Source organism: Chamaea fasciata, unplaced genomic scaffold (assembly GCF_029207755.1).
Source record: "Chamaea fasciata isolate MVZ Bird 193981 ecotype frontalis unplaced genomic scaffold, bChaFas1.0.hap1 SCAF_4, whole genome shotgun sequence".
NCBI classification, from domain to species: Eukaryota; Metazoa; Chordata; class Aves; order Passeriformes; family Sylviidae; genus Chamaea; species Chamaea fasciata.
The window spans coordinates 74,693,230-74,711,644 of record NW_027094089.1 but is presented as its reverse complement, the minus strand read 5'-3'; the positions used below and the strand labels follow the sequence as shown (position 1 = coordinate 74,711,644).

At 37.2% G+C, this 18,415-nt stretch overlaps 1 protein-coding gene across 12 annotated transcripts in view; it reads right to left on the bottom strand.

The window, feature by feature from the left end:
- KLHL13 (kelch like family member 13) overlaps nt 1-18,415 on the bottom strand; it is a 78,761-nt gene that overhangs the window by 9,009 nt on the left and 51,337 nt on the right. For all 12 annotated transcript variants that reach the window (XM_066182057.1, XM_066182051.1, XM_066182055.1 and 9 more), the window contains 4 exons: nt 10,110-10,251; nt 8,769-8,901; nt 8,316-8,512; nt 1,274-2,069 (listed from right to left, as the gene is read on the bottom strand). In XM_066182057.1, coding sequence (XP_066038154.1) covers nt 1,274-2,069; nt 8,316-8,512; nt 8,769-8,901; nt 10,110-10,251 — 1,268 coding nt within the window. The remainder of the gene's footprint in view (nt 1-1,273; nt 2,070-8,315; nt 8,513-8,768; nt 8,902-10,109; nt 10,252-18,415) is intronic.

Genomic DNA, 18,415 nt, shown 5'->3' with positions numbered 1-18,415 from the left:
ATTGGAATGGATTTTAAATTTCTAGCAAAGCCAGGCCACTTTTGTATGGTGGAAGCAGTGTACTATATGTTTCCTTTGAAAATTCGCAACATGACAACGGATTAAACCTGTGTATGTGAATTCCCGAGATGCAGTAATTTTAAGAAGCCACAAATCCTGCAATAGAATTCAAGTTTTGTATTGTTTCAATTAAAAATGATTCTCACTGCACCTATTGATATCTGTGCATTTCTGAAAAGCAGATCTTAGTAGCAAGAGGTAGAAGCCACAAAGGGACAAGGGACAGTTGAGTATCGGGCTGAAAGCAGCAAACTAAATAAGATAAGATGATACCTGGTTTATATATATATTTATACCTGGTTTAGATATAATACTATGCATCTGGTTTAGAATATAAAACTGGTTTAGATATAATACGAAACTTCCAGGAATAGTCTCTGTGACATTTCAATTTTAAGGCACAGACAAACTTACAGTAGAGTCTACTATCCCAGACTTGACTAAATGCTAACCACTATGGCTTTGCACAATGCAGTGAATTAACAGGGCTCATCCTCTGCAGATTTTTGTTAAATTAAAACTTACCATGTATTTATTGCAAGGGGGGAAAAGAGGCACCAGAACCAAGTCATTCAGTCATTCATACAAATAAGTTACCTGCATACTCACAAGATCATAGGTGAAATAAATAATTTTTAATAATTAAAAAAGCCCAGAACATCAGAATATCTGAATCTCACTAATCTGTGAGTGAAACAAATCACAGTCATTAAACTAAGACAACAACAAAAAAAACCCACATCAAAAACCCCCTAGGCATTTCAAATACTATTCCAGAAATTTTGTGTCTTTTAAAATGTAACGCTCATTCAACAGTGAGCTTTAGCTAGAGCCACGTATCTACCCCTTCGGAATGGATTTTGTTTCTCAGCTGAAGTAATGATTAATTTTTCCTTTTTCAAACTTCATTTATATTCCCCCACACTTACACAGGCAGACATACATGCTTACTTCATGTTTCATGGTAAAGGCCAAGACATTGGATATTATACATCAATACACAAGACACACATATTTGGAAATTTTTTTTGTGGGATGCCTTCTAAAATTAACTTCTAATACCATCCAGACAAATTTCTCTCTGCATTTGCAGTATTTCCAGAAAGCAGCAGCACTCCAATGACTTCAACTTGTTTCTCTCCACCCATTCCCTGAGCAGCAGGGTATTTCCAGGCTCAACAAAAGGCAAGGGGCTGGCTCCAGGAGGACTCACCTAGCTCACCCGCTGCATTCCGGCCTCCAACTGCATACAAATGTCCTTTGAGGGCACTTAGGTGGAAGAAGGTCCGTTTCTCGTTTAAAGATGCCACTTGCATCCACTTGTTGTAGCGAGGATCAAATCTGAAGACCGTGTCGACCGCCGTCTTTCCCTTGGTGTCATAATTGCTCTGGCCCCCCACCACGTACAGGAAGTTCCCGATCACGGCAATGCCGTGCTGGTACCTCGGTGCATCCATGGGAGCCAAGGATTTCCACTCATGGGCCTTCTCATCGTACATCCGTAGCTCCTTACTGACCACCAGCTGCTGCCGGAGCACTCCCCCCAGGGTCACCAGGTGCGTGCTGTCTGAGCGGATGGCCGTCCGCTCCGACTGCATCACCGGCTGCATGTACGGCATCATTTGGTAATTGCTGGCCTCCAGAAGCAGGTTGACACAGGTGTTGTCAGTTCTCATGAAGTCCACCGTCTGCACATAGTTAATAAGATCCTGGGGTGTCATCAGGGGAAACCTGATGTTCTTCATGAGCTTTGCAGCGTACTCCATGCGAGGTTCCTCGTAGCGCAGCCAGCGACATGCTGCCTTGAAGAGTTCAAGTTCAGTGCAGTGCTTAAGGCTATTACTTGAAAGCACGAAGGCAAGACGTTCAAAGGGGAGTTTCACAAATTCACCAGTACTTAATAATGCAGGGAAGTTCTTCAGGATGAAATTATTAACATATTTATCCACTTCTGTGAGATTGTATGTGTTGGCAATTCGCCCAACCTCAACACAGTTTTCCAATGAAACCTATTAAGTAAACAGAAAAAGGAATCAAAACAGTTTCTTTATTTGGTGTCTAAATTATAATGTAAAATTAATGGATATTGTAGAATCAGCAATATTTCAGCATTTTGCAATGTTCAAGGTGATTTACACATGAGCAAATATTCAGTGCAATATATATATATTCATCACTGCAAGGGGAGACCCAATTTATTCCTTATTTTGAAGAAAGAAATGAGACAAGGGACAACCAGATGGCATATATTATGTCAAATACCTTATACAATGATGAGGCATAGCAGTTATATAGCACTCCATCTTTGAAAAGCTCTGAAAACATCTTTGTAAGAAACACATGTGGAAAATAAAGTTAAGGGAAAGGTGATCAGTCCAAGGTTACAGAGAGCAAAAAAAAAGCCTCACCATTAGACATTTTCTGACATTATTAAAATTGTATGGACATAATAAAGAAAAGAGAATGGCACAGCTAACCCCTGCATGCCACATATTTTGGACAACTTATATTTACAGTGTACAACCTCATTAATAAATTCTTTCAAAACAAACAAAAATGGATCTTTAATAAATCAAGGCAGTGTTCTTACAGACTGTTCAAAATTAAATACATGTCAAAAATAAGACAAAGGTAGTGATTTTAGCTTATACATAATTTTTTTAAAAGAATGAACTTAGAAGGATTTCCCCTAAAAATACTCACCTCATTAAATGCTTTGGCAGTATGGATCACACCCTAATTAATCTCAGTACTTGAGTAACTGTATCTTGGTAATTATCTGTTTTACACTGTAGCTGCATCTGCCTTTTTATATCTTCAGCTCCTGAATTTCTAAGGTCACTTGGGATCCAAGGCACAGGGAGGAAGAAACATGCCAGGTATGGGGCACAATTCTTAGTGGGTTTTCAGTGCACCCAGTCAGTTCATTTCAGAAAGCTCTCTGGTACATGTGCCCAGAAAGTCACTCAAATGCTTCTTGCTGAGAATTGTGGCTTTTTTGCATTCAAACCTTATTCCAATCCAAGCTTATTTTACACATGTTCTAGTCTCTGTGTATGTCAGTCCTACTCAGTGTCAACCATCTTCACAACTTAGTGATTCTCATTACATTTGTAATGCCAGAAGAATTTAAGCTTATAAATCTCACGGTTATTTTTAAAAAGATTATGAAGATTGAGGACTATGACTTAAGAATTGGTCTGGAGCCTAAGAATTCAAAAACCTTCAAATGACCTTCTGGTCATGACAGAGATTAGAAGATTTTAATACTGAATAACTCAATCTGATCATTGTCCTTTAATACCAGACAATTCAAATGTCTAATGAGTACAGGAGTAGGAGATTTTCTTAATTCACTAGAAACTGATCTAACTTGAACTAGAGTTAAAATCTACAGTCATCCAAAGTCTTCATTCCCACATCCTGAAAAGCCTGCTAATCCTGTAATCAGGTCCTATCTATAAAATGAATGTGCAGCAGACTGTCAGGAGTTCTATTATGAAAATATTTGTGCTTTATATACATGGAAATAATTTTTGTATTACAAGACAGATCACACTATTTATATCAAAATATAATCACACCAACTAGCAACAGCCTGTAGAATATTCTCTGACTGGTTTTGAGGATCAAAATATTCTCTGACTGGGTAATCAAGCAGGCTACCCAGAGAAGCTGTGGCTGCTCCATCACTGAAGTGTTCAAGGCCAGGCTGGATGGGATTCTGAGCAATATGGTCTAGTGGAAGCTCCCTGTCCACAGCAGGAGGTTGGAACTGTGTGATCTTTAAGGTCCCTTCTCACCCAGGCTAGTCTATGATTTTAATTTCTGTACATTTCCTTTTAGGTATTTTAATTTACATAAATTAATTGCATAATAGAAATAACAGCATACCATAAATTGAGTAAATGAAACAGAACATTCTTACTTCTAAAATTTCTTTCAAGGTGTATTACAAAATAAAGCAACAGAAAAATCACCCCTTAACAAACAGCTGACTTGCAGTATACCACAAATCTTAACTCTCACTATATATTTACTGTATTTAAAAATCACTTTGGAATACATTGACTGACACCACACTAGAGAGATTCAGCACTTCCTCCACATCAAAGGCAGGCAGATATTATTGCATACAGGTAAGGCATGCTTGAACTTAAAAGATCAAAGCAAAACCTGTACAGTTTTTGTACAGGTTCTGTACCTTTGGCACATGTTCAGGGTGCAATTGAGTATTTGGAGCTATTGCTGACTGGCTGCCACTTATCAAGTGCCCAGAGTGCATCAAGTTATGTATTATCATAATTATGTTACACTGTAAATCTATGCAACTGAGCATATTCCTGGACTTCTTATGTTTGAGAAATTTATTGACACATTACACACTGTTAATGACTGATGAACACAGCATCAGCAGTTTCCAGTCAACCCCTGATTCTCGGAAAATTTACTTTATTCTTCCTTTTATTAATCCACTGGGACTGTAATGCACTCAGAGTTGTTTTTTTTCATATATGATTGCAAGTACTGCCCATTGTGCTTATGAAATTTTGCATTATGATTGACTGATCAACAAATTCCACCACATGCCTCAAATCAGGGTGTCATATTAAATAGTTTTCTGAGTTTACTTAGCTTGCAAAATTACTCTTACCCTCTTTACTGTGGTCTAAGATAATAATCAGTGTACCAGGCTAAATTATATTGCAAAAACTTAAAAGTCATAAAAATATACATTCTAGAGATTCCTAAATCCTGAGCCAAAAAATAATCCTTCAACAAAAAGAAATGCTGTCACTACTTTTACTTGAATGTTCAAAACTGTACAGAGTTCAGTACAATAATGTTATTTAAATACTTCAGTTATCCAAACATCAGGGGTTTTTTTGTTTTGTTAGAAGTTTGACTTATGCTATGGTTCTGTGTGGAAGTCAGTCAATCAGGAGCTCTTCAATGGAGAGAAGGAACTACTACTCTGGAAATCCCACTGAAGTGAACAGGAGGAATGAAATATCAGGTGAAAACATAAGACTGACAGTACAGTGTATCCACTAACTAGTAAAAATACTCACAAGGAAAAAGGTAAAAGCCATAAATGTTCAAACAGCTAAGCAGCTCCACAAGGTGTTGAGAATTTCATTTAAATAAATCCTATTTTACATGGACTTTGACCACTGAGCAGAGCTTCTCACTCACATTACTCATTGTAATTGCTCATTACAAAGCAGAAGTTGCAGAAAATACTAAAAAGCTTTTCAAAAAAGAAAGGTCAAGCACAGCATCGTGTTATGACAGCCTGAAAAACCCAAAGCAAAACCCAAAGTACTTTCTTGAGAAAGCAGTTCACTTAATTCTTTGAAATTTTGAAGCAACCACTTTCCAATTTCTCATAAAAACTTAACTGACTATAAAATACTACAAAACTGGACACAGCAAAATAATTGCAAGTATGAGAGCCTTGGAAAACAGCTCAAGAAAAGTAATATGCACAAAAAAAATCAAGCCCTCAAACCCGGCAGCACAAAACAATCGGGTGTCTAACTTTGTTTTGTTTCAATGACTGCACTTAATGCAGTCCTTCAAAGAGACACAGTTTAAAAGGGCAAACACACTCCTGAAACCCTCCATTTTCCTGCGGGCTTCCATTGACAGAATCCCAGAAAAAAAAGTACAGAAATTTAACCAGTTCAGAAAACAGTATCCACTGTACCTCTACAGTACAAAATCAAATTTCTGGTGGCTGTCAGAGCTGGTCCCAGGGTTAAATCCCATGCTCCAAAACAGATTAACTTGCTCCATCCTCAGATAACCAAGTTCTTTTGACAAGACATGACTTCCAAGTATTAAGCCTACAACATTTGACTATTTCCTAGTAGTTACACAAGTGTATTATAGAAGGAATTGTAGAAGGAATAATATTTTTGCAGGTACATCCAAGATACTAATTTTCAATGTTTGGGAATGTTTTCTTTAAATACAGTGTAACAACACTTTCCCCTTTACCCTGTGATTTTCCTAAGTGCTGTAATTCACTCGGGTAAGTTTCTCATCTTCATTTTGCAAACTGCTGCTACTTTTGCAAAATCAGTATTGTGTCTAGAACTCACTACTCTGAAAACATTTCCACAGCATTTTTATGAATTTTAATTACATTACACCTTAGTTAGATGTAAACATGAGAGCCGTCCTAGTCTATTGTACAGCTGTAATTATTTAAAATCAATAGTAACAGTAAGACTGAGAGTATCTTAGGAAGTATTCCATTGTCTCTCTGGGAGTCTGTTTGGTTGCAGAGCAAGGATAATCAGAGCAATGGGCTACTTGACAGGAGGGCTGCATATGCAGAGCAAATAAAAAACACTTTAAAGTCAGCTACAACAGACACTATTCTTTGAAGGTCTCATTATTTTTGTTACACAAATTAAGCTGTTACCTTAAGCTTTGGGTTTTCTTTGTAAATATTTCCAATACCCTCTTATGAAATACACAATTACATTATGCCTTACATAAACTGACTTTTATAATCTCTTTAATAATGGACTCCCCAGACAATTCAAAGACAATTAAGCATTTGTCTGAGAATGGTTACATCAGCTCTCAAGCCAGCTAACTTCAGTAGAAATAAGCTCAATACATGCTCAGAATATTCATTTAAATTACAGAAATGCTCCGTCAAAAAGAAGCTCATTTGGACACCAACTCTTGTTTCAACAAATTTAGAAGTAAGGTCATTCAAAAATACTTTATATAAGGACGCTAAGAACATAACTAAGCTAACAGAACAACCTCAATTTTGCACTTCCTCTGCAGCTATACCATGTATGAGATTATATCCCCTTAGACATCAGTCTAAATGAAAGCATTCCCAAAAAAAAAAAAAAAAACCCAATAAAATGAGGAGAATTCATAAAGTTTTCTTCATTCTTTAAAAATGCAGTATCAAAGAAGATATTTCTTATTTGGACAAAAACAGTGACTGAGTCAACATCACAAGTGAACATACTTTCAGAGAATGAGCATTTTAAACAATAACATCATTTAATATGAAAAAAGTTCTTTCCATAACAAAGCAAAATAAACAAGCAGCTGCCCTACCCAGAAAGGGGAAAGGGCAACACAATGTCCCCAGGGCTGAGCTCCCAACATAACGAGCCCTTTTCAAATCCCTAATTCAAAACACCACCAAGACCTTTTTCCAAGCTGGTATTTACAGTAAAGTCAAACCTGAAGAGGCATCTTTTTGGAGGGTAAAAAAATTCTGAGCAACATAAAATAGGTGGACTAGAATTGAAGAGTATCAAGCTTAATGAAACATCATCACATTATCAGATGACTGGTCAGTTAGAAATATTTCCAAATTACAAGCAAAAGAGCATTAACAAGCCAATATATGTCTAACACATCATATGAAACAGATTGCTGCCATTGCCAGCTCGGAGTCCTCTGGTTTACATAAATCCTGGTACATATTTTCAGTTAGGGAGGTCACATTTCTAAGCCTGTACTCTGCAGAGCATCTGGAATTCCTGCTTCTTTATTTCTCATTACAGAATCAAAAAGCTGAATTCCAGATAATTTTGTAATTGATGTGGAGCACACCAGTCTCCCTGTTAAAGCCAGAGTTCTACTGAGGTACATAAGCATTTAACATCAACATTAGAAAACCTCCAGGAAACATTAAAAATAACTACAAAGTGTCTCTCCAGACAGAATTGCTTTGACAGCACGGCTCTTGCACCACTGATGTTCTACAGCCTCACAGAGCAGGCACTCCTCATTGCAGGCAGGGCAGGAGGGCAAGGAAAGGTACTGAGGGATCCTATGTGGGTGTTGCTTTTAAACTGTGTTTGAGTCAGAAAACAGGTGACTGCACCCCCATTGATATGGAAAGGCTGTACATACAGGAATAAAGGAATGTAACAGAAGCACACCCAATGAATGCAGCAAGCAGACTAATGGTAGAGTGAGTGCAATCATGCAGGCAGACCCTGAAACATCTCATATCAGGCATGTAAGGGAAGAATTTTAATGTGGAAGAACACTTGTATCAAGCTCATACTGTACATAATACTCAGAAGAAAACCAAGTTTTTCAAGGAAACTATAAAGCAAATTTGCTCTCAGTGAATCTAACCAATGAATAATGGCAAGTTTTAGACATAACTTTGACTATTTTGTAAGTAAGTGTCATCACAGAAGAAACAAAACTACACACCAAGGCCTTAAACATTGTAAACGGGAAACAAATAGTCTTACCCCAGAGATAAGAAATACTTTACAGAAGTCCAAAACAGGTAAAATCTGCAAAAAACTGGCAGCTTCCAGAGTGTCCTGAAGGTTGTCCATGTTAAGGGAAAGTTTTGCAGTATAGATAAAATCAATGATCTTCTTTAGGCCTATTTTGTTCACACCATGAAGCTTAATGCACATTAAATCTTGCTCCTTCATTCCTCCTGAAACACACATGCATGTAAATGTATATGATCATTTTGAGGGGCTTGAAATTATTTCATACGTTTAGAGATAACTACAGTACAATTTTAAAATTTAATTTAAAAACCCCATAGGCAACAGTAGAGAGAGAGATGCTTAGTCCACAGTGTTGTTTGCAATCCTGGACTGATTCACACACAGCACTGAACTTGTGCCTGAGTGTCTGAATGAGAGCAATTTGGAGACAGCAGTACATGGCTTTAATAAAAACTCCACCTGTGAACATGGCCTTGAAGTAATCACTTGCAGAAGCCATCATTGCTCTGTGGACAGGAAACACCTCGTCACCATCTCCAGGAACAAGCGTCACATCACAGAGCAAACCTTCCACTCGCAGTTGGTCAAAGCCCTGCAGGAAAAGCACAATGCAAAGCATCCCTTTGATTTGGGAGGAGAGTAGGAAACTCTTCTATTTCCTTTATGTAAGTATTTATTTACTTTAATGTACATGTGAAGTGTAGGTCCAAAAAAGTGACAAAGAAATAATTTGTCATCTTAAAAACATTATCTCTAATATATTGAATGATCATTATTCATTGAAAACAAGCAGAATAATCATTATTTTCCAGATTCAGCTGATGAAAGCAAAGTACACCAGGTCTCAGAAAGTAGTTCTATTCAAATAATTAAGTTATTTTCAGGAAAGAGTTTCTTTTGTAAGCTTTCACAATAGCCATTGTTTCAGGTAGGGATTGCTATCTTTTTTGGACCAACAAAAAAGGTCACATATGCATTCTAGATATAATTCTGTTCCACAGCAATTAGAGGTGTTTGCAACCTAATAGGTTGCAAAAGTCTGTGGCCTGAAAGGAAAGCTGTTACCTGGTTCTGTGATTATCAAATTTGTTACCGAAGTTGAATGCTAAAAACTCCAAAATAAGCTCCCATTATACATCTGCTCTCCTCTGAATTACAACATCTATCTGTAATAAAAAATAAAGTCTTCTACAGCAGCATCCTAGAGCAAGATTTCCTCCAAAGATGTGCCCATTTGTGGATACTGGAGGATGGATGAAATACTCTCCTCCTTCATTCACTATGTAACAGAAGCTCAAACATTAAGTATTTTCCTTCAAACTGGCATTTTTCTAATACTAGTAAGAATGTAAGTATTGTCTCTATAGATGCTTCTACCACACAGTAGTGCCACTGTCAGACCCAGCACAGGGCATTACACAAAACCTGGCAGGGCTGTGTCATCTTAGGCACATGCCTTACTTAATTAAATAATGACATTTAAGTGAGCTTCTTTGACACAGCTGTCATGTCAGAGTTTAAATGTTGTTTCCTCTTATAACTTGAGAGTGGACTGGGATAGGACCCCAGGAAACAGCCAGGGGTTTTTTCCAAAGCTACTGCTGAAAGCTGAACATCTATCTCACAAGAAAAGAAGTTCCAAGAAATGCTTGCCTGTGGGTTTTGACAGCACAAGAACATGACAGTTTTCGAGGCTTCATAGGAATTACTAGACTAATAAAATCTATTGAGTGGACACATAGTTTAGAGCAGCCAAAATTCCCGGTACAGCTCAATACAGGCATGAGAATATTTAATTACCTGTAATACCACAGAACTGTGAGTATTGCTGGTGAAAAATCTTGTGGTTCCTGTCTTCGAAGACTGTAGATGGGCAGAGACGCCCATATCGCTGCTACCAAGAGACACTTTCATATGAGGATCCTCCTCTTCCACCAGAGATCTGAGAAAATTGGAACAGAGAAACCTTAGGACCAAACTCATTTTCATTCAGTGATCTTTTGTTCTAAATCCATAGTCTTCTGGGATGAAATGTGACAGCACAGAGGCTACAGGAAAAAAAAATCAGCAGGAAACAGAATCAGTCCTTAGTGGTTCCCTTCAGCTAATACAAGAAAGTGAAGCATTAACAGTCACTAAAAAGGACTAACTACTTTCTGGCTAGTAAGTTTTTCCTTTTCTTTCCATCCCCAGCTCCCTGATTTAGACACTATGTTATTTCTATGAGCCAATAGTTTAAGATGCTTGTAGAGGTTTCGTCTGGTTTCTAAAATCAAGCATCTTAGCTTTTCCTTGGCAAACTGGTGAAACACAAACTCTAAGTGTAATATTAAAGAAACTATTTTCATTCTTACAGCTTGCATTACCTCATTCTTGCATGACTATTCATAACAGAAAATATATATCATGGAGTTTCAAGGTGCAGCTTTAACCTGCTTTTAGAAACACACAACTAGAACTCCTTTAGGACATGATATCCGGTATTTTGCTAACTGTGCAGGCAAACACTCCATAGTTTTAATTTAAGATTTTATTCCAAGCAATTACCATCCAAATCTAGATAGGACAAGCTAATTTTAGATAGAGTTGTTAAAGAATTACTGCAGTATTATTAGCCTACTATTTTAATCTTGAGATGTAAGTTAGGTTACATCTGAGAGCCTAACTATGCTAACTTGTAATTATTATACAATGTAAATAAAATTCTTCTACAGAAATATTAACAACAACTAGTTTCTGTAATTTCTGTGATCTAATGTTCTACCTATAAGCCTGTATAGAAATATAATGAATTTGTGCACAATTTCAATTAGCAAACATTTGCTATTATTCCACAGAGGAAGGCATCTCCATTATTAATGAAAACTCCCTAGCTCCAAAAAGATTTATAGTTGTTTGACGTAATTGCTGCAAATTTCAGATGCAAAAAGATTTCCAAATTTTAAACATGCAGGTTAAAACATTGGCCTCCAAGCTAGTTTCAGAAATTACTTTAAGTAACAAAAATGTGCTTAAATCCCCCTCTTTTTCCCCAGTTTCGATCAAGATCTATATAAGGACAAATGTGGAATTTGTGGAAGAAAATAATTTTCATAATTTCCTTTTAAAAAAATATTTAACTCCACCTTCTTCGGGTAGAAAGACCACGTAGACCACTTTCTGAAACTCATATATTACCCTCAAAACATCGATATGCCTTGTTCAAACCCATGAGTACAAGAGGTCAGCTACGAAAACATACTCAGAACAAATTCACCATTCAACAGTGTACATGGGTTTGAAACAGTGATATTTTATGCACACAGACATAACACTGTAGGAACAAGGGTACATCTAAACAGCTGTGACTTCTAATGTATTCAGCTGAATAAACTAATGTGGATGAACAGCAGCATGCAAGACTTGTTCTATTTTTGAAACACAATTATCTCTATTTTATAAAACAAATCCAGAGTCATTTAAACAAAGTTTACAGGGTATACCTTAGAAAAGGACTCACCAGACTATCTCTGCACCAACAAATACAGCTATGCAACAGAGCAGCAAGCAGTTGCTGGCTCACAACCCAAAATATTTTTGTTCACTCGGTTCTAGGGTGTTTTGGGTTTGATGGGTTTTGTTTATTTTAGTTTTCATACAGTGGCATGGAGGCAAGAGTCTTACATAATTTCAAAGGACATCTAGTCTCTAAATTTGTACATGTCTTTCTAAGAAGAAATACAAAATAATGTGGGGAGACTTGCAAGCATGGGTGTGAAGAACAACAGATTCAACAAGCGTGAATATGACTCTTTGCTCTTGAAGGGTCTTCCCAAACTGTCAGATCAGATAGATGTTACATGAAAGAGTATTTAAAATACTTTCTCTGAACTCAGAAGAAAATAGAAAGTGAACACATCATTAAAATCATTACGAAAAGAAACAGACAAACAAACCACCCTTCTTGGCTGTTTGCAGTGGGTTTTTTACCATGTTTGCCACATCACTACTCGATTTCCTGACAGACAGCATAATTCATAAGTTTTACAAATGAAGGCAAAGACCTTGAGCATGATTCATTTATTCCAAGAATGGCTGAGATAATGGAAGCATTTTTCTGAACATGACACACAACTTCCCCCAGCTCTGTTCTCTACAGGTCATCCTCTATAGAACACAATGCCTTGTTAAAACTGCACAGTCAACAGAAAGGATATAATAAATTTTAAAATACTTGCAATACCTAAAAGCAGACATTGGATATGCCTGGTATGCATATAAGCAATTATTTTCTCTACCTGATTTTCAATATATAACGAGCAGTTCTCTACATCGCACACATAAGCTAAGCAGCTCACCAACTGAAGCTCTTCCGCAGAAATGATCTTCACCATTTCTCTTCCACATTTGCTGTTATGTATGGACAGAAACTTGCACATGTGAATGAGGCACTAAAAACTGCAAATTCCACACTATAAAAATGCACCACCTTTCTAACCTACAACTTAATAGTTCTGAAGGGCTCTCCCTTCTGCAGAAAGTGACTTTCAGGAGCTGGGTTTGGCAGAAATTCCAAAGCAAGTCAGCAATAACACCTGGCAATAAGGCACCGATCCCCTGAATTCCAGCCCTGTGACATTCACCAAGAGGGAAAGAGCACTCCCAGAGCGACCACAAAATATGCCTTTGTCACTGCTTTGTAGCAGTTCAGCATTTATCTCCACACACCACAAAGAACCTGTCTTTGTAAGACAAATTGGAACTGCGACAGTGCTTAAGGTCTGTGTTAACAACAATACACAAAGAGCAAAACCCAAATATTGCATCATACACCCTGCAACAAAATCTTAACGTATTCAGAACGTAGCTTCTGTTGCTGTAACATTAAGAGTCAGAAATAACTCTGCAATTCACACCCAGAACAGACGGGAAATGCGCTGAATGTCCAACTGACTTCCTAACAAAACCACAGTAAGTTCATCTGTCTTGTTTGGACACTTACCAAAGGCATTATTTACATTTATTAACATAGGTCTCCTAAGCACTATAATTAACTCAAAAGTAATGAATGTAAACATATTGATTTTTTTTTTAATTTAAGTACAGTATATCACAATTAAGAGTACTACCAAAGGAGAAAGTTAATTCACTTTCTAATTAATTCTATTGTTCTGATCAATAGAAATCATTAAACAAGAACAACAGCAGTACCATTTTTAACCAGACTTTTAAAAAATTAGGAAACAAAAGTTAAAAGAAGTCAGTAACATGTAGTGAGAATTCACAACAAGCTGCTCTAAATGTGGATGTTAAAACCAGCATCAATACACACACTTGGTCTGGAGAGGGTCGAACATCATAGTGGTAAGAACAAGGGAATGTTGGAGTTGAGTGTGAAATGAGTATTAACACTGCAGGAGAAAGGCAGAGAAGCTGCCTGACTTTCTGCAACCTCTGGGAAGCAGTGGCTTGCAGTTCAGAGAGAGGTGCCAGAGGTTAATTAGTTGCTATCACAAAGTAGGTTGAATCAGAATTTTCCTTCTAACCACATGTTATTTCAAGTACAGCCCAGTTTTTTCCTAGAGGCTGTAACCAAATGTGCTTTTCTCACGACTTCAAGTTAATCGTCAAAGTACTTCCAACTGGTATTTTTGTAGTGATGAAATATGGAGTGTTCATTATATGGATATTAACATGCTTTAACTTTCCTGCAAATACTGACAGATTTCACTGGCTGGAGTTACAACATGGTTCACAGAGGCAAATCGCTCTCTAAACCACTTAGCAAATAATAACCTTTTAAAACAGTTCAGTGACATTCAGGTAACTCATGATAAGCAAAGATCCATGAAAACCATGACAAATTTTATTCTCAACTACAATATTCAAATCATGGAGTTGCAATCCTTTAGAGCTTAGTGGCACAAATTAAATAAATCAATATTCTGTTAGGATGGTTTCTTCAGAAGTAGTCAAGTTTTTCTGATGCAGCAGAAACAAGGCAACTAAAATATTACCAAGGATTTGTTAATTTCCATCAGTAATCCATTCATCTGTTTCTCAGACTATTGTAGAAACTCCTTAAAAATGAAGTAAGAAGATCAGCCTACAGTACAGATATTTTAGAGTGCATGTTCTCCAATTTATTTAAAATCTAGTCTTTACATAATTCAGTAAAAGCTTTGCCAAAGCGAGATTGGCCAGAGACTGAGTTCTTAATTTGGTGAAGCCCAATAGCTCATTTTTGAAAAGACTATAACCTTTTTTTTTCTGTCAAATTACTGTTCAATGAACCATGACCACAAGTGTTCTGGACACTGGTAAAATGGCTTCAGATGCAATCACCCCTGGCATGTGCCAGGACTCTGGTATTTATCAGGTAACAAGGACAGAGATTTCAGTTTCATATTAGGTTACTCTTATTGCAGGCCAAATCTTTCTGATTTTATGACATATCAGAAAAACCCCTAGTACATTCCAGGGCTATCCTATGCATGTAATTTGCTAATTGCATGCAGTTCCAACTTCATGAGTAATGAATTTAGGAATTCCCCAACAAAGTACCTGGCCACCTTGGAGCTCAGTAAAAGCAGAACTGATATGGCAGCGTTGTATTAAAAAAACGAAATTTTTTTTTGGAAATTCAAATATTAATATAATGTAGACGAAAAAAATTATGCAATCAGGGTATTTCACATTTCCATTCCATATCTTCTACTCATACAATTTCAGGAAATCCTTTATTCAGGCAAAGAAGTTACTTTTATACTTGTCCTCCCCTAAAATAACTTCTCTTCCATTTATGACTACTTTTTATCATTAATTTCTAATTTAATTCTTTTATGGTATCAGCAATCCAGTAAATCTAACCAGTTTTATCAACTGCTAAGGATTTCTTATTACTAAAAAGTTTTATAGGAAATGCAAGTTCATATTTTAAAATGGATACATGATTCCGGCTAGCAGAGAAAAGAAAGAGAAAAGGTCATTTTTGTTCCAATAGACTGACATAGCAAGTTAACTCCTCTCCACAGACCAACCAGCAGGTTCAAACCTCAGTTCTTTCTTTGAGGTACACAGGAACTAACACCCCTGCTGCTCAAGAGCCAAACGTAGCATGGACACAAGAACAACACTGGAAGGCAGGACCTAAATTGCTTTGCACAGATCACCTCTGTGACACACGCAGTGCATTAGGAGTGGGAATCATGCCTTTTTTTCCTTTATCACTATGGCCAGTTGTCCTGTGCAATTGGCTTCAGATGTCACTGTTTTTACTGGACAGTTTAAAGACCATATTTTTATTACATGAACTTGAGGCTGCCACTGAAACTAAAAACACCTTGAATTTGTCAAGCTACTGAATTTCTTTGCCATTTAATTTTGTTGACTTGAAAGGGCCACCACAACCAGAAGTTTACAAACCTTCTGCCTCAACTGAACTATTATTGCACTGTAACTACTGTGAATGCAATCTACTAAAACAGCTAGAGCAGCTAGTGCAGAATACTGCTCACTTTAGACAATGTTCTGATGTTTGTATTTTAATATTTCACTTTTTACACCTGAGCTTTTTCATACATTAGAAGGGCAGCAGTAACAGCAGAACATTTAAAAATATTTGCTTAATAACCTCATACTGAGCTCTTCTAAATTTGCACTTCAGGAGAAAGGCACAAAGTAAAACTTACTGCTTCGTAAATTAAAAAGCAAACAGATGTCCCATCTTCCACATTTCCTCTAAACTGAGGGTGTTCCTTAAAAGGAGAACATAAAAACAGGCTCTATATAATAGACCAAAGCAAGTGGGTCTTTTACAAGGCTCTGGCCAAGGGGAGCAGGAGATGAGGATACAGGACTTGCAAACCCCCAAAATGGGCAGAAAAGGACAAAGGTCATTTGTGGCCACAGGCTGATGGGCAGAGGCAGGCAGTGCACCAGCTTTACCTGCTGTTCTGACACAGTTACAGCACAAGATGCTCATAGCAGTGGCCAGCTGAGGAAGGTGAAAGTCAGTACAGAAGCAATGCAGCCTGAGCAGCTCTGCCAGCACCATCACCAAAGGCAGCAAGGCCACAAGGGGAACAACAACCACAACCTCACTTGAAGGACAGGGACAGTGACACGTCCGTAACCACAGTCATGCTCCAGGTAACCAACTGAAGCTATTTCTAGAAGCAAAGTTTTGGAGACTAGTACTTAAATGTCAAGCCTTAACCTTTCCATTCTTTTTTCCTTTTTTTTTTTCTTAGTACATTCAAGTCTCTTTGGACTTCCACATGCAAGCACCATATTGTGTCCAAGCTCACAAGCCCACATCAACAGAAATGATATGAGCTACTACAAACACTCAGGTGATTCAAGACATTGTCACTGTTCTCAGCACCAGTGGATCTCAAAGGCAAGCAGGAGAACACAGAAACAAAGATACTCCCAGCATCACTTAAACGTTTTTGTATCGCTTTCTAGTAAGGCCACACTATGACCAAAGACAGCAGAAGATCAGTTGCCACAAAGCCAGAAGAAGAGGACTGAGCAAAACCAACTGTTTTGGTATGATTTCCCAAGAATATGCACACAGAAAATATTTTCTTCAAAATTCCTTTTTAAACAACTAAACAATCACAGGTCTCAAGCTGTTTGCAGCATAATTACAGCCCGCTGGTTAATTCAAGTTTGTTTTCCACAGAAACAAAGCAATATTTGGCTCAGTCAGTGCTATAAAGCTTTTGTTCCTAACAGCATTTAATCTCTCTGGGAGCCTTAGTATCATATCCACATTTATCTGTTTGACAAAGGGTTTGCATTCATTGAGTCATTCGTAGCTTAAATTTGCAGACTCGCATTGTTTAATGATGCTAAATTAGAAACAGTTCACTAATGACTTTTTGCCAAAGTTGGTGTTTGTCTGTTGATTTCTACTATTAGAAACAGAAAAAGGAAAGGAAATACACATTTTGTAGTTTTTCTACATAAGGAGAACTATTTTTTTCCCTTAATGTTGAAAAATGTAAAATAGAACATTCAGAGGTTTCACAGTTTAGGCTGGACTAAGACTGCACCTATTTTCTGCTCTTTATACTTGGTCTTAAGTACTCAAGAGTTAAATAAGAATTTTGACTAGGCAGCTTAATACTTCCTGTGTATTACAAGACACTTACAAAAACCATTCTGCAGGCACCAGCAGATTACAGTTGTACCTCATGTGTCCTTAGTTTTCACACATAGAAATTAGTAAGTTAACAGAATTGCTCCTTAGAGACAAATATAAGTCTAAGGAGGCACCTGCACATTCAATATTTGGTCACAGAATACATCCCACTGTGTTCCTACAACTGAATTATGAACTACTCCTTTCAAGACCGTTAGAGGATTTTTTCCTTATATAGTGGTCAGAATAATTCTGATAACTTAAAAAAGTCAGTAAGATTCTAACCTAAGTGTTTGGTTTCTTATTTACCATTCCTCTTGCTCTGTCACTTCTCACAGATGTTTTAGCATTCCTTCATTGCAGTTTGCTGGAGAGGATGTAGAGGGGCATTAATTACTTTCAATTGTAAAATATTTTTCCCCTATGTGATAAAGCATTCCGATCTATGCATGCCTGATAAGAGGGGCATGTGACTTGTTCATCCCATGAAAAAACACATTTTTACAACCTAGACATTGATACAATCTTAGTCACTGCTAGACAAAATATTACAATACTATAACAATAATTTAAATGTGCATTTCCACTTTAGTGTGATAGCTACACATTATTATACTACAACCCTCATTACATTACTATTTAGAACAAGCAACTACTATTTTAAAACCCAAATATTCACCAAGCACTTTTTGGAAATCCATAGGTAGCCCTATCCAAATGTCAACAGAAAACACCACTTAACACTAGAAAAGTCAGTGAGTAGAATGTGACTGGAGAACAAGGTTTTTTCACAGTAAGAAAGAAATAACAAACTGGCAGAATTGACATGCTGGCAGAACAGGCTGAGTAACGTATTCTAGATAATTCAATAAAGATGCTTTACTATGTCACAACACAATGTCAATATTGCAACATCCTGCTGTATAAGAAGTGTGTAATTTGGGGGACCTGTAGGCCACATCATCCCCTATAAGGT